Source organism: Lissotriton vulgaris, chromosome 1_1 (genome assembly GCF_964263255.1).
Source record: "Lissotriton vulgaris chromosome 1_1, aLisVul1.2, whole genome shotgun sequence".
NCBI lineage: Eukaryota > Metazoa > Chordata > Amphibia > Caudata > Salamandridae > Lissotriton > Lissotriton vulgaris.
In genome coordinates, this window is record NC_141685.1 from 504248454 (window position 1) to 504266185 (window position 17732).

The 17732-nt window shown below is 45.9% G+C and overlaps 1 protein-coding gene across 3 annotated transcripts in view; it reads right to left on the bottom strand.

The window, feature by feature from the left end:
- ERICH3 (glutamate rich 3) overlaps window positions 1–17732 on the bottom strand; it is a 569740-nt gene that overhangs the window by 207341 nt on the left and 344667 nt on the right. For 2 of the 3 annotated variants that reach the window (XM_086953868.1, XM_086953865.1), the window contains exon 12: window positions 13298–13399. The exons of the other annotated variant lie outside the window; for it this stretch is intronic. In XM_086953868.1, the coding sequence (XP_086809994.1) occupies window positions 13298–13399 (102 nt within the window). The remainder of the gene's footprint in view (window positions 1–13297; window positions 13400–17732) is intronic. 3 annotated transcript variants of the gene reach the window in all.

A 17732-nucleotide genomic window follows, 5' to 3' on the forward strand; every position in this document is an offset into this window, starting at 1 on the left:
TTGGGGGGAATTTCTTGCAGCTGCGCACTAGTATTAAAGATGGCCGCTTCATGTTTCACATACTAAAGCACCTGCTGCTGCTTTAACTAAACTTTGTCTGTTCTGCTTAACTATGCTAGCTATAGTTAAAATAAAGTAATGGGAAAAGAGTAGAGATAAGTGGTATACAGAGCATTCATTTATTTCTTTGTTCTAAATTGTTTCTCTTGGACTTTGCTGCTAGCTCGTGTTTGGGCCTGACGAGTGCTTCTGAATTCCATCTTGAAAGAGCTGCATCTGTGCAGAGGAACTCTAAAATCTCTGAAGCATTGGCATTGAAATGCAGCCAAGTCCTGACTTACTTGTAATATTCCTGGGAAGATGACCGTCTGACTCCTCAAGAGGAACTGATCAAGTAGATTGTGTATAATATTGAAACATTAATTGCTGGGGGGGAATAAAATCCATGAGAAAGTGAATTATGGGCGGGAACATTGATCTTTATTTTTGAATGAAATGATCTCATACTGTTATGGTGTGATGACCTCTCCTCGTCTTTCTGACCAATCAAATCAAGGGAATACACAAATTTGCAACACTGGGGTGGTACATTGCCCTGAAAAATGGTATAACTAAGGTAGACTTAGTTAGTTAGATTGTTCGACTTGTCAGAGTAGCTGACCTGTCACTGACCCAACGCATGCTATAGATCGAGAGCAGAGGTGCTGGCAGAGCACTCTTTCAGAAGAATCTGGAATTGCTGAGGGAGAAGAATCGATAACCCAATCGGGGTCCGACAGTTAGCCGCAGAGAGGGGTGAAACGCTGGCGTTGCACTTAGCTGAGGGTTCCTGTCCTGACATGCATCTGTCCTGTCCTGGTCCTCACCTGTCCTGATCTGCACCTGTCCTGTTTGTTTGCATCTGAACTGTGGGGAGTCCTGTGTTTCTTGCCCCAGGCCATGGCCAGGGTTGGTCTTCACACCATTCTAGGTATATATAATCTATGTGGTATGTCATTGTACTGTTTCCTTTTCTCACCTTTCCCAGGTATCAATGCCTAAAAGAAATCTCACAATACTTCTACATATCATTGCATTAGTTATTATTTTCTTAATTGAAAAGGCTTTAACTTCGCTTGTCTGGACTCTGACATTTAAGACTTTGCATAGATAAAGTGTTTAAAACTTTGCAGAGTCTGTGGTTATTTTATGAAGGCAAATGTTATTTCCTACCTATTATTCTAACACCTTTTCGATCCCTTAGGACTTTAGGTGCAGATGACAAGGATTTGTAAGTCAATGTATACAGGTATAAGTCCTAAAGTGAATAAAATCCTGATTGGCAAATGGTAAAGTCCGGATTACCTGTTTAAAGTGTGTATTTTTATGGTAATTGAGCAGGTAACTCCTTGCGCCATCAGTATAGCCCCAAATGTAACCTAGCTCACTCCACAGCAACGGATTGTGGAGTGAGAGTCCAGGACTATTTGCAGGCCAATGGAAATAAGTAGGAATCACTGCACACCTCTCGAAAACCATAGAGAACTCAGACCATAGAGAACTCAGCGACCAGACTAATCCTTGATCTCCCTAAACGAACCTACATCACCCCCCACCTCAGGAACTACATTGGCTGACCATTCAGAAGACATGTCAGCTCAAGATGCTGATCCACACCTACAGAGCCCTAAACAGCCAAGGACCACCATACATAAACCCAGTAGCAGCTGCTCCTGGGATGCAGCAATGGTGCTGGGAGGATAAAGGAGGGTGGGGGGATGGATTTAAAAACAAATTCAGGTCCAGCCAGCTGCCACCTCTTCTCTGTCCTCTTCCTGGCTTCTTCTGTGCAAATAGTAAGCAGGGCTCACCCGGGCTCCCAGGCTCCCCATAGTCAATCACAACGCTGCAATGCAGCGTTGTGCTTGGTCTGAACAGAGTAGTCCAGCACTCAAGCAGGGAATGAGAGCCTGGGTATGTTCTCCACCGAAGCTGTAATGCAGCCTGGGTTGAGAACATGCAAAGTATGCATGACTGTCTGGCCGACCCAAGCTGGACAGCCAATCAGTCATTGCGCACTCACAGAATGCCCACCACTCCTCCCCCCTGCTCTGAGAGCAGAGCAGATCCCCCTGCAAGATGCCGCAACAGGAACAAATAAAATTATAATAACGTCAAGGGATTACCATTTTTTCCCATTATTCCCACTGCAAAAAGCAGTGGGGCGACGCTCCTCTGCGTTAGCAGAGGAGCTACGACTGCATCAACCAATGAGCTTCCACCAACCCACTAGACACCTGCGCTCAGCCTCCCTCCTGCATCCGCTGAAGCAACAATGGAGGATGCTCCTTCCACTTCCACGCGGCCAAGTCTCGGAACGACCTTCCCCTCCACTTCCGAGCCTCCTCTTCTCTGCTGGAATTCAGGAAGGGACTCAAGACCTGGCTGTTCACCCACCCTCTGCCGCAGGCTTCACGGCGCCTGGATGCATTCACAGGTGAATAGGCGCGTTTTACGAGCCCTAATTGATTGAATGATGTTATTGGAATCTACCTTGGTATTATTTGTTTGATGTCAGTGAGTGTGGGCCAAACACGGCATGGTTTTAAAACAGCTTTTATTTAAAGTGTCCTGAAGTTCTCAGCTAACTAAATATCTTGACATTCTAACGCAAGCGGTGGTCTTAGTTGGATGAAAATAATAATGCACCCACCAGTGACCCATGTTACCCAAGTGGACAATTAATATTACTTCACTGTCAAACAGATACAATGCGTTCACTTTCAATTGCTTGAAAGAAAAGTCGACTAAAGTCTCAGTAGCCAATTATAAAAAATTCCAATTACTGTTTAATCTTTTTAAACTGGTTAAAGCAAGCTTGAATGTCATATAATGATTCATCAGAATCACAGAAGTTCTCTTGCAAACTCACTCAAAGTTTCACTCCTAACTGCCATCGTGTTTTTCGTCAATCCCCAAAATATATAAACTCCTCGCGCCTGTGAATGCGTCTGAGGACATGCCACCTGGAAGTCAATGAGAATGCAGCATCCGGCAGAAATGTCCAAGCGTTCGCCCTCTTCCGTGCCAACCTCGCAGCCCAATAATGTTCGCGTGCTGGTCCGCAGATGAATGCTCGTGGAGCAGGCCATTTTTCATCCGCGAGCTGGCAGTTTATACAGCCAAGCTTGTCATAAAAGCCGCCATTTCTCCAACTTACTGCCAAGATGGAGCATTTGTTTGCAAGGCTCCAGTGACCTTGTAAATCAGAGTTGTTTTGTTAGCAAAAACAGGAACATCACTATCTACATTTATTATCCCAGACAGGTGTTTCCCGCGTATAATTTATTGATAGCAGAGTTGTTTACATAGCGTGAGTTGGTGCCTACTAAGGCAGCTTCCGAGCACTTAGCAAAGTAAGGCAGGATCTAAAGCATAATAATCCACATTTGTAAAGCGCACAATCACCCGTAAGAGTCTCTAGGCGCTGGGGGCCGTTCGGGAAGATTAAACAAGCTATTGCCCAGAGTCACATGGTGCTGGGCTCATCTACCGCGGGTGCCGGAGATTGAACCGTGAACCCCGATTCCCGAGTCAGTTGCCCTGGCCGCGGCGCCACACCTCTTCCGCTAGCATGGGTACTCGCGAATATTTCCCCATGGACCAGCCAGCAAGGTGTAGGTCGGGGTGAGCAATGTGTGTAAGGTGGGCTGGTGTGAGGGAAACGAAGCATGCACATCTAGTGGCTGGACTGCACAATGTTAAATCAGAAAACCTGGGATCAATCCTGGCTTCTCCGCTTAACCAACTTGTGTGATCCTAGGCAAATGTATTATTCACTTTGCCTCCTTTGTCTTCATTATCACATATAAGAAATCCGTTCCCAGTCCGGCCCGGGTGCAGTACAAAACCTTCTCTTGTATTTCATTAAATAAATGATAATATTGTCAATGTTTAAGAGCAACCCAGGCCACCCACAGGGTGCACAAGAGATTTGCCTCACCTCTTAGTTCACGATTGGCATTGTTTTCTGGGTGGGTGGAAGCAAGAATGTTTCCAAATAGGTTTGAAAACTCATTAAAAATACCTCTCAATGCAGCGGTATGAGCAGATGTACTGAGGTGAAACGCTTCAATATATTATTGGAATACACTTTTTTTTTTAATTTTGAAGAGACTTTATCTTATTTTCCACATTTTCTCTAAGATGTCTAAAAATTAAGGCGTTTCAAAAGATAAGCGGTTCTGGACACTTAAGAAACTTTCCTAACTTAACTTTCGCTAACATGTAAATAAACGCTTGCCCATTTATTTAACATGTTTATGAATGCTAGTGCTCAGTAAAGTAAACAACTGTCCAGCGTCCAGCGTGCTCTTGACCAGGGGGCCGCAAGTTTCCCCCGGGCCGTAATCTGAGTATCACTTTAGATTCTAAAGTATCAAAGAGAGGAAGGAGACTAAGCACTGACAAATCCAACCCAACATTGGTTTCTAGAGTGCTTGCAAACAAACACATCGGCAGTCACCGCTATATGCATCCGTGCAGCCTGGTTAACACGTCTCTTTTCATTCATGCACACTGCACAACACATCTGTAGGCATCCAGATATAGAAAGTAACACATTAATAGGCAATCACAAGACATGATCTACATACATTAAAGCACAGGGTGACACATCTAGAGGACCAAAGCACACAGTAAGCAACCTGCCATAAGACACCTAAGAAACTACAGTCACTCATGTATACACAGGCAGACACCGACACACACACCAACACAAACATAAACACCCATGCATAAAGATGACCAGCCATGCCATACCACTATGCATATGATCGTAAAATTGGTTGATCAAATTGTGGTTGAAAGGCCATTGCATTTTCTTTAAACCTACTCCTAGCTTTCAGAAGATCATCACAGGTAAGGTATTTTCTGGGATGACACTTTCAGAATATCGAACAAGGCTCAGGCTGTAGTGTCTATTATACTGGACCCCTCCATGGCCTTTGGCACCAGTGGCAATCATACCCTCCTGAACAAGCATTCCTCGGTGGCCAAGCCATTTCCACACTCAATCGTTGGGATCTTTAATTATAATCTTAAAGGAGACAATATGTAAACGTGTCTCTTTCCTTCCCAGAAGAACCTCAGATCCAGCACAGACAGGTAAGAAAGGTTTCACTGTACTCCAGTTTTAATTAGCTCTGCAATTAGATTTTTTAAAAGTTTGCCAGAGTTTGTGCAGTCCTATCCTGGTAACATGTATGCCCACATTAAGGTAATGAATGAACAGAATACATTTGTGGCTGCAAGTTGCTCTATTCCCTGATATTACTGACATTGGCGACAGCCGCCCTTTGAAAGACAACCTTGTTGACCGTTCCCCCCTGGCAGCAATGAATGGCGCAAGTTTCGAGCATAGCCTAGCACCCCGGAAAGAAATGCTGAGAGCATGGCTGAAAACTATGAGAAGCATTAGAAGCTCATGATCCACCTCAGCAGCCTCTGGGGTCACATTCTTTTGCTGACAATGGATTGCCTGACTGCCTGTCCTCACCCTTCCCAGTCTCATTCTTGGCTAGCAGTGGGCAACCTTCAGCAGGTCGCCCCATTCTCAGAGCCCATGCGCCCAGCTGAGCCTCATACTAGGCAGTGCTCCACAGCGCCTTTGCTCACTCTGCATTTGTTACAGCCCCCCCCACCCCTGTGACTGCAAGTGAAGGAGAATCATTGAGGTGGCCTATGATTTCCCAATCAAACTGGCACCCCAAATAGGAGGAGTTCCAAAAGCCAGCGAATGGCCTTTGTTTTCCTTTGCCCTTCAATGAAATGGTTGTCCTTCAGCAGACTTATGCCTATTCAACATCAAACTATCAACCGGGCTTCTCCTTCCAGCTATTTAGTAGGGAGTTTCATGGAATAATTTCATTCTCTGGTAAGTGCCCACGATTGAGCCTTCCAGCATACCAACCAAGCCTGCAAAATTTACCATTTTATTTTTGTGAACAAAATACGATCTAAGTTGAAATGTTCAATTTCACTTACCTTTTCGAACCCTCCTCCCCATTGAAAATAATCAGTTACTAACAACAAATAGAGAAAACGGTGTTTTCTCTTTACTTATCAACTCTTTGCTTTCACTCTAATCATTTCTCGCGGTTCTCTCTGTGCTTTCCGGCTCCTGCTCCTGTCAAGTTTATGTTTTTAGGCTGAAGACAAATTAGTCATCCTTTTGTACTTGCACAGAGGCCACGAGAGCTGAACGTTCTCTGCTAGAACAGCTAATCTATTATGTACTCTATCCTCCTACAGTAGGTAACGTTTGTCACCCGCAATTACAAATGCTAAGCATGTTCCAAATACATAAACAACTGTGGATAGGATTTGAAAAATATGAGAGAAATTTCCTTTCAGTACTTAAACACAATCTGCAGGTGATGTTAACTCACAAGTGCATTCCACTTACCAGTGTGACTTGTGCAGTTCTAGTCCAACAACCCCCTCCTTCAGATCCTGGAACTTCCCACGGAGCAAATGTTTTAACCCAACGCAAGATGAAACATCACTTATAAACCTGAATGCAATTGCATCCCAGCAAACGCACCATGTTCTGACCGTCGGCACACCAACTAGCTTATCCTGACTTTAGTTATCTTTCCTTTACGCTGTAAGTTTAAGCACTGTAGGAAAATTAAGAAGGAGGGCTCTGTGGGTCATTTGGAGGAAGGCTGCTTTAGGGCAGGAGTGAAAGAGTAACTCTGGGGAAGAACTTATATTTCCTCGGTCTACTCAACTCTTCTTTGCACAGACTATTCCAAAGATTGGCAATTGCTCCTGAAAACACAATGGGTGGCTCCATGTATCACAGAGGAACCCACAGATCTAGCTATAAATGTTTCTCGGCATGGCTGACCCAACGATGTATCATTTCTGCAGCGGGCATCCGATGCTTAGTCCTTGCAAAATGAATAAACTTTAGCTGTAGTCCACAGGCATACTTGGAAAAGGAAATTGATATGACTAACACAGAAACAGCTCTGGACATTACCTTGGCCGAGCAGCGTCAATACCTACCATGATCCAAAATCTATACCACTCCAAAGTACAGGATTCAACCAAGACAGAAATGGAGATCTCTGACTGCCTTGAGTGTGGTCAACCTCACGGAGCATTTACTGTACGCTGCGTTAGGTCTATCTGGGGATTAATGAGCGAACTGGAACCAGGAGCCTAGAAAAGAGCTCTAATCGTATTGTGCATAAAAGCATTACATTGCCATACCTACTGATACACACACATTTCTAATTTGGCTGACCAATAGCACAATTTTATTTTTTAAATGACATTATTACCACAGGTCTACAGAGGGAGCTGGCTAGACCAGAGTAGAATTCCTTAACAATGGATGGCCGCAGAGTAATAAGTAGGCCATAAGCAAAATACGTACAGAAATACAAAACGGTGCAAGCAGGGCCCTCATAACCATTTACCATTACGACATATCTTGAGTAGAGAAAATAACCTCTTATTCTTGGTAAACTAGCTGGCTAGACATAGCTATATGGGCATTCCTTGGCACACCGGCTAATTGTGCGTAGATGATGCAAGACTTTGACCTGGATTTAGTGTTCTTGTGAGGCGGCAGGGAAGGTTTTGATTTATCCACTGTGGTTAAGTCAGTTGTGAGGTCCAGATCATGATATTCTTTAACAGGAATTTTCATGGATTCCAAAGTATTTTTACATTTGCAGCCGGCGGGCTTCATAAGGGCCTGGTATCTACAGATTTCGGCCAAACTGTCTCTCTACAGAGATTGATGGGTTCAGAAGAAGGTTCGACCCATTCACATTAGCAACACATTCTTCTGATGGACATTGCAGCATGGGAACTAATCTCCATAGAAAAGTGAATATGTGGGCCTCCTAATCCTCTTCCTTTCCATCTTTCACACATTTATTTAGGAACAGAGACTTCACTCAGTCTGCTTTTTTTAACAGAGTTTTCTATAGCACAAACTTAACCCGGTATGGGGTAGCAAAGCGCTTCACATAGCACCAGTTGCGTTACATGAGGACACATTCATATTTTGTTGTTAGGCATTGGGCGATTAAGTGGTGATTTGCCCAGAATCTCAGGATGTTCAGCATCATTGCAGAGACTCGAACCTGATTCCCCAGATTCAAGGTCAACCGCCCTAGCCGTTAGGTCAACTACTCTCCCCAAGTTGTGCAAGTGTGCTTTCAATAGTACACATGTATGTGGATGACTGGCTTGCTTTGGTGATTTCTCTAGACAATCCTCTTTTAGTATGTGTAATGCCTTGTCTGCTTGTGTGTCTTCTTATGGGGGGTAAGGAACTTGCCCCTGCTATTTATAGTGTTTTTAACATGTGTTAAGATGTTTGCCCTAGATATGCACCAGAATATTGGCACAATATTACCTTGCATGCAGGGAACCCTAGTGTGCTTGTACCTAAAGTCAGACCAAGTCTTCGCTTAGAAGGACTTCGAGTATTATGTAGTACATACGACATTTGTGTGTGCTTTACATGAACGCTCCCATAGTACACTCTCAGCAAGAGAAGCCCCAGCAAAAAGTCTGAGTGAAACAATAAAGCAGGTCATTCTTCATATATCTTAGGAAAGAGCTTAATGCAGAGATAAGAGAGTAGGAGATGTGGAGGTTTAAGAACCGCTTGTAGGTTAATGTAACATCTCAAAAGACAATCAGACAATTAGGCTATCATGGAGGACTTGGACAGTTTGAAATGGGTTGAGAAGGAATAGAGCATGGGGCAGGCAAACAATGCCCACGGATGAAAAGCCAAAGGAATGGCAAAGCCATAGTAGGTGCCACCAAACCTCCCCCACATGCACTGGACCTTGTCTTATTTCTGGGGGTTTGGAACTTGCACCTTCATTTCAGGGGCGTAACGCAGGCCCACGCAGCCCCCGCATTGCGGGGGGGCCTCGTCCTCCAGGGGGCCCCTCGGGCCCCCCACTTCATAAAGAAGAAGATTTAAAACACGCCCGGCCTCACCTCTTAATAAACTAATTGGTGCACTGCACACTGGCACTGTACACGACCTGGGGCGTAACACAGGCCCCCACAGCCACTACGGTGCGAAGGGGGGCCGCGCTCTAGCCTGAAGCGGGGGCCCCTGGCTTCCAGGGGGCCCCTCAGCGAGCCAGCAAACAAAACTCTCCAAGTCTGCTTGGTGCGGATGCGCACCACCGGGCCCCAGCCGGGCCTCTTCATAATGAAATAGTGAGCGGTGGCGCGCAGTTGTCTCTGCAGGCACGTCTGCATTTTCTTCAGGGTGGGCCGGGCATTCTGGTGGGGGCCTTGTGACCATTCAGCAGCTCAATTAAAAGTGCGTGTGCAGCGTGACTTTTGAGGCATCCCAGGACCCGGCCAGCCAGAGACTCCGTACTGATCACTGTGGGTCGGCGGGCATAATTTAGCCTTGCCCAGGTGCCTACTCCGAAGAAGTTTGTCGACTTTCAGACTGATGTTACAAGTAAGTTGTTTTTATATATTGCCCAGTACATCAGGTTACACACCTCTTGCCCTCCTTGTACATTACACCGAATACCGGGAAAGGGTGAGAAGTTAAATCAAGAGAACTTGGCAAATTATAGCCGTTTAAAAAAAAAAAGATTTGTGTTTTGTTTTCGTGTTTGTACAGATAGTTTAAACAGGTAATTGCAGTCTCTTAGCATGTCAGGGCGGGGCCTGGGGTCTGAGGGATGAGAGGTCTGAGTCCAGTGAGGGTCAGGGTGGGGCCTGGGGTCTGAGGGATGAGAGGTCTGAGTCCAGTGAGGGTCAGGGCGGGGCTAGGCCTGGGGTCTGAGGGATGAGAGGTCGGAGTCCAGTGAGAGTCAGGGTGGGGTCTGAGGGATGAGAGGTCTGAGTCCAGTGAGGGTCAGTGCGGGGCCTGGGGTCTGAGGGATGAGGGGTCCGAGTCCAGTGAGGGTCAGTGCGGGGCCTGGGGTCTGAGGAATGAGGGTCTGAGTCCAGTGAGGGTCAGGGCGGGGATAGGCCTGGGGTCTGAGGGATGAGAGGTCTGAGTCAAGTGAGGGTCAGGGTGGGGCTAGGCCAAGGGTCTGGCTGAGGGATGAGGGTCTGGGTCCAGTGAGGGTCAGGGTGGGGCTCGGCCTGCGGTCTGAGGCATGAGAGGTCTGAGTCAAGTGAGGGTCAGGGTGGGGCTAGGCCAGGGGTCTAGCTGAGGGATGAGGGTCTGAGTCCAGTAAAGGCCAGGGCGGGGCTAGGCCTGGGGTCTGAGTCCAGTGAGGGTCAGGGCAGGGCTAGGCCTGGGGTCTAGCTGAGGGATGAGGTTCTGAGTCCAATGAGGGTCAGGGCGGGGCTTGGGGTCTGGCTGAGGGATGAGGGCTCTGAGTCCAGTGAGGGTCAGGGTGGGGCAAGGCCGGGGGTCTTGCTGAGGGATGAGGGTCTGAGTCCAGTGAGGGTCAGGGTGGGGCTAGGCCTGGGGTCTGAGGGATGAGAGGTCTGAGTCCAGTGAGGGTCAGGGTGGGGCTAGGCCGGGGGTCTGGCTGAAGGATGAGATGTCGGAGTCCAGTGAGGGTCAGCGCGGGGCTTGGGGTCAGGCTGAGGGATGAAGGTCTGAGTCCAGTGAGGGTCAGGACGGGGCTAGGTCTGGGGTCTGAGGGATGAGAGGTCTGAGTCCAGTGAGGGTCAGGGTTGGGCTAGGCCGGGGGTCTGGCTGAGGGATGAGGGTCTGAGTCCAATGAGGGTCAGGGCGGGGCTAGGCCTGGGGTCTGAGGGATGAGGGGTCTGAGTCCAGTGAGGGTCGGGGCAGGGCCTGGGGTCTGGATGAGGGGTCTGAGTCCATAGAGGGTCAGGGCGGGGCTTGGGGTCTGGATGAGGGGTCTGAGTCCAGAGAGGGTCAGGGCGGGGCTTGGGGTCTGGATGAGGGGTCTGAGTCCAGTGAGGGTCAGGGCGGGGCTTGGGGTCTGGATGAGGGGTCTGAGTCCAGAGAGGGTCAGGGCGGGGCTTGGGGTCTGGATGAGGGGTCTGAGTCCAGTGAGGGTCAGGGCGGGGCTTGGGGTCTGGTGAGGGATGAGGGTCGGAGTCCAGTGAGGGTTAGGGCGGGGCTAGGCCTGGGGTCTGAGGGATGAGAGGTTCCGAGTCCAGTGAGGGTCTGGGTGGGGGTAGGCCGGGGGTCTGGCTGAGGGATGAGGGTCTGAGTCCAGTGAGGGTCAGGGCGGGGATAGGCCTGGGGTCTGAGGGATGAGAGGTCTGAGTCAAGTGAGGGTCAGGGTGGGGCTAGGCCAGGGGTCTGGCTGAGGGATGAGGGTCTGGGTCCAGTGAGGGTCAGGGTGGGGCTCGGCCTGCGGTCTGAGGCATGAGAGGTCTGAGTCAAGTGAGGGTCAGGGTGGGGCTAGGCCAGGGGTCTAGCTGAGGGATGAGGGTCTGAGTCCAGTGAGGGTCAGGGCGGGGCTAGGCCTGGGGTCTGAGGGATGAGGGGTCTGAGTCCAGTGAGGGTCAGGGTGGGGCTAGGCCTGGGGTCTAGCTGAGGGATGAGGGTCTGAGTCCAATGAGGGTCAGGGCGGGGCTTGGGGTCTGGCTGAGGGATGAGGGCTCTGAGTCCAGTGAGGGTCAGGGTGGGGCAAGGCCGGGGGTCTTGCTGAGGGATGAGGGTCTGAGTCCAGTGAGGGTCAGGGTGGGGCTAGGCCTGGGGTCTGAGGGATGAGAGGTCTGAGTCCAGTGAGGGTCAGGGTGGGGCTAGGCCGGGGGTCTGGCTGAAGGATGAGATGTCGGAGTCCAGTGAGGGTCAGCGCGGGGCTTGGGGTCAGGCTGAGGGATGAAGGTCTGAGTCCAGTGAGGGTCAGGACGGGCTAGGTCTGGGGTCTGAGGGATGAGAGGTCTGAGTCCAATGAGGGTCAGGGCGGGGCTATGCCTGGGGTCTGAGGGATGAGGGGTCTGAGTCCAGTGAGGGTCGGGGCAGGGCTAGGCCTGGGGTCTGGCTGAGGGATGATGGTCTGAGTCCAGTGAGGGTCAGGGCAGGCCTTGGGGTCTGGTGAGGGATGAGGGTCTGAGTCCAGTGAGGGTCAGGGCGGGGCTTGGGGTCTGGATGAGGGGTCTGAGTCCAGAGAGGGTCAGGGCGGGGCTTGGGGTCTGGATGAGGGGTCTGAGTCCAGTGAGGGTCAGGGCGGGGGTCGGGGTCTGGTTGAGAGATGAGGGTCTGAGTCCAGTGAGGGTCAGGCGGGGCTTGGGGTCTGGCTGATGGAAAAGGGGTCTGAGTACAGTGAGGGTCAGGTGGCGCTAGGGGTCTGGCTGATGGATAAGGGGTCCGAATCCAGTGAGGGGCAGGGCGGGGCTAGGCCTGGGGTCTGAGGGATGAAGGTCCGAGTCTAGTGAGGGTCAGGGCGGTCTAGGCCTGGGGTCTGGCTAACGGATGAGGGTCTGGGTCCGGAGTGTGGGGGGCCCCCTCCATGTACATTGCAGGGGGGCCCCCTCAAGTATCGTTACGCCACTGCTTCATTTATGGAGACATAACTCAGTGCACTCGTGCACTGCTGAAGCTTTGGCCAGCACGTAATTTCTAAAAGAACGAGTGCCAGTGCCCACATCTGTGCTCAGAAGCCTGCAGCCAACACTTTTAACTGTCAGCGAGCTGCAGAGTAAAACTGAGTGGTTTTTAACCCACCTCGAACCTCACTCCACTGCCAGACACAGCCTGCTCCTTTATCTCCCTCTTGCAGGATCCTGCTTTCTTCCTTTGTGACGGCTTTCCCATCTTTCCCCTTAGTGTGTTTTTCGTTCTCTTCCTCTTGAGAAAAGTCTAATGAGAAAAAATAAGTGCTGGTCCCCAAAAGTGAGTGCTGGTGGCTCCCACCGGCAACCATTGGCTCAAAGTAAGCACTGCATTTGACCTACCTACAACAACATTTATTTTTTGGTATTACTCCTTTTTTGGTGTTATTTCAATGCATAATCGACAGGGAAAGGAGATAATTAGACATACAGTTTACATTCTATACATTAGCATCGATGTGGTCCTTTCTAAACTCTTCCAATGTTTGTCCATGTTTACAAAGTGTATTAAATATACAAAACACACGGCCACATTTGATTACTTATATGCACAATTCAGAATGATTTACGAAAAAAGAACCAGATTTGCCACAACACGTAATTGCTCACAAACCATGCATTTCAAATTGAAAATTTAGATTTATTGCTTCAAGATTGATTTTGCAACAATTAGGAACAACAAGATTCCTCATCATAAAATCAATATGAAAATCAAACATAGGATTGAGTTATTGATTTCTGTCACCAATTGCTTCCAAACCTGTTTTCTTTTCCTGAAATTTCAGGTATTTTTTCCGATTTCTATAAAATGTTTGGATCTTTGTTGCGGCTGCCATCATTTCGTCATCTACTATATTTTTGCCTAAGTCATACAACAAAAACATAATTACCAGTTATTTCCAGCAATGACAAGACCTTGGAATTTACTGCGATTTGAGTTCAACATGATCTTGACATATATTGCTCTAGCAGACCGTTTTTAAATGCTAAATTAACATACACCACCGTGACCACTGCCAATGTAGTATACACAGTCACACCACCGTGACCACTGCCACTGTAGTATACACAGTCACACCACCGTGACCACTGCCAATGTAGTATACACAGTCACACCACCGTGACCACTGCCACTGTAGTATACACAGTCACACCACCGTGACCACTGCCAATGTAGTATACACAGTCACACCACCGTGACCACTGCCACTGTAGTATACACACAGTAGCACATGCACATTTACATGTGGGTATCATTTTGATTTAGATAATTACTCAAGGGCATCAAGGCACTATAGCCGCCGTCCAGAGCTAAACCCTTTCTATAGGCCCTAGAGCGAAAACACATGCAGCCAATAGAATAAGAGCCAAGTTTTGAGTGCTTTTCTGAAAGGCAACAGCTCTGGGATTCACAGGCTTCAGAGAGTCAAAATGATCCAAGTAAACATTTGATGGAAACGTGGCGGCTGCAAAAACTAGATTACAAGAAACCAAGGCGAGAGATCTGTTGTTTATTACTTGGACATCAGTGCGGGTAATATTTAGTTCTGTAGATATCTGCACCTTTCAACCTCACACTGAGAGCCAACAAAATCTCTAACCTTAATGGTGGGAGGAGGGAACCAAGGACATGAGTCTAGACCAATCTTCATCGAGTTAAAAGAGAGTCGAGAACCATTATTTACATTAACCTACACACAACCCTACTTAACAACAAAAAAGGAAGAAATGCACCATCAATTATGTGAAAAATAGAAGTTTTATTTTCACAAGCATTGGCAAAGCCTAATCCCTTGGTTTTAGGATGCTAACAAATGCAAACGTTAGCAAGCGCAAAAGCTATTGGCATGCGATGTATGCTTAACTATTCAGTACAATAAAGCCAGACCTATTGGCCTTGCCAATGCTCGAAAAGAAAGTAGCAAAAATGGATGATGTCTGTCAGGAATGCAAGCAGAAGATAAAGAACTTGTGTAATAAAGAACGTGATGGTTGAGTATACCTTGTAGATATGGATAGTCCATCAAGCATTCCAGTAGAAGAAGGCGGAACAATACACAGAACAGCTAATAATACGAAGTGAAAGAGACTACTCATCTGGGTAGAGCAAAAACCCACTCTATGTATATTTATATAAGATAGGCACTGATTAAAAACAATGTTGGCTTGAAGGGATAGAGAGTTGTAGTCTCGCACAAGTCTCCATATATGTGGTCTATGCCATTTTCATGGGATTCTACACGTGTTTTTTGTCTCATACATGATAATAAGGGAGAAGTTTTTGAGACCTCCAGCGAATTATCACTTTGAGAAATTAACGATTAGTTTTACATCAGTGACTCTGCAAAACGAAGCCCAAGTTGAAAAGTAGTCTGTTGGCAAAATACACTTACTGTAATGCTATCCAGACTTCATACACCATACCTAAGGTTCTTTAATTGAATTGTATTTGGGACAAGGCAAATACTTTACAAAGTTTTGGACCCAGATAAAATGCCCGGAAAAACTAAGCAAAATCAGATTTGCCGATTACGTATCTGAGGCACCAAGAAAAAGTAAGAGTCTATATCTAGGTTCAGAGTGAATATATTTTTACTGATATGTCCCTTACAGGATCATACAGAAGAATAGATTCAAAGACTAGAGTGGTTAAACAAAACAAATTTGATTCTATCATCCACGTAGTCTTTAAATGGATACTTTATGGAAGCTATTAAATGTGAACGGCAATCACAAGTCATACTAATAAAATACACTAAGAGCTCTCAATAAGAAGTTTAACAAAGATGGCCAAATACACAATTCATCAGCTACAGAATAGTCTACGTGTAGGAAGGCATCCTTATCTACAACTCATAGCAGAATCTTGGCCCAAACAGTTTTATATCAGAAGTGGAATCCATGCTAATGCTTCAGCAACTGATGCTCCCCTAATTTGGCTTCTCATAGATTCAGTTGGGTAAGACAAAATTGCATTTACTTTTGCTATTAATGCACTCTGGGGTGAAAACTCTCTGGGATACACAGCTGAAAGGAAACAGTGCTTTCAACAAATAAGTCATACAATCAAAAAGGACGGTTGTCTTAGGTCCAGCATCACCAGGATCCCAACAAGAGAAATAGGGATCCTCCGCTATAAATCATTAGCTGGCCGCTAAGAACGTTTGTATATATGTATATATATATGTAATTGAATTCACTGTATATATCTTGCATTTTTTGAGCACTACACACAAAAGTCACCTAATTGCACTATAGCACAAATTCAGACGGTCTTCTCATGTATTGTATATAATCATTGAATGACTCAATTCAGATTTAAAAAAACAATACAACTTTTTGATCGTATGACTTATTTGTTGAAAGCACTGTTTCCTTTCAGCTGTGTATTCCAGAGAGCTTTCACCCCAGAATGCATTAATAGCAAAAGTAAAAGCAATTTTGTCTTACCCAACAGAACCACCTCTTTGTTAAACCACTAATTACCCAGGTTCTGAGAGACACAGGGTCACCCCTTTTCTTTAACTTCTCATAGATTCATACAATAGAAAATACAATCCAGGCAAGTAAAATACTGGTCAGATGGCAACCCTAATTGCAAGAGACACCCTCGCACAGCAGCCACATGCTCACAGTTGGCATTGCCTTACAGCATCCACTCATGTAGCAGACACTTTTCCGCAGCATCTGGAAATCGATTGCAGCAGAAACACTCTCACAGCAGGTACACTTTAATCCTTGGCTTCTGATGAGAATTTCTGGCATATGCTGAACCTACCATGCATCACATGGCCACCCCAAAAATATGGGGTTCATGTCAAGCATCTGTTGGCCACCTATGACATCCTATAGACCTCCATGACATTGTGTAGCCATCTAATTCATAAAGTGGACTTTCCTGGCATAAGGTGGGTGCCACACTAATCTAACCAATATTTCTAGTAACTGTGTAAGCCAACTTTAGTACATAATTGACATTCCTGGTGATAAATGGACACGGAAGAGAATTTATCCATGTGCAAAGCAGTACTTGGGAGGGCAGTACACAACCTTAATATTCTTTCAAGAGTATAGTTGGAAACATATATTGTGTAAAAAATATTGTCAAGTCAAGAATATCATGGGACAGAATACTGAAGTCAAGAATATAATTTTTTGTACTATAGTTGTATATGATATCGTTTTCTTAATTATTTAGTTATGTTTTATTATGTTTTACTTTATAAATTATTATTATTTAATGTTAATTGTGTGTAATTATGTTATAGCAGAGATTATTTTATTTTTGTTTTGGTAATATTTTACCCCTTCCATGCTGGTGACGGAACCGCTCCGTCACCAGCCTTGGTTGCGCTGTGCTGGTGACAGAGCAGTTCCGTCACGGCCCGCTTGGCCCGCTCGGCGCGCCGCTGATTTCGAGCCTGCGCGGTGCGTTCTATTGAGCGGGCGGGGCCGTGACGAAACCGCTCCGTCAAAAGCACAGCACGCCCGAGGCTCGTGATGGAGCGCTTCCATCACGAGCATGGGAGCGCCGCGCGGCCCCCCTCCCCCCTAGCGCTGCCGCGGAATTGCTGCTGCAGCAAAGAGGTTAAAGATTTGTTTATGTTATTTTAATTGTCTTTATTTTGGAGTTTTGGAATTTGGAGGGGAGAAAAGTAGACCATTTTTTAATATATATATTTATAATTGTTTATAAATGATATGTTTTATATGAGTTAATTCGATTAATTGTTTTAATATTTTTTTTAATTATTGATTAAATACATTATGATTTTTATATTTATAAGTAGTACTCTCATGTATTATTCTTTTCATTATTTTGTATTATTCAATGATTTCTAATACTATTTCAAATAATTGTTTGTAGGTTGTTTGATTTAAAGGTATTGAGTTGGTAATAGTTATTATTGTATATGTTAGAATCATTAACAAATAGTTGTTTACTTCATATTTTTTTCATTTGCAAATCTTATTATTATATACTTTTTTATTTTTTTAATACATTTTTAACTGTTTATTGTTAAGGTCAACTATTAATAATGTAAATTATTTAATCATTTTAATAAACGTTATACTCATTAAATGTCTTATGTTTTTATTATTTGTATATATACATTTAAATTGTAAAAATTTTATGTATTAATATTTTTTCTACTATTGTAAGGGGAAGGTTCTGTTTTAGGTTTTAGGGTGAG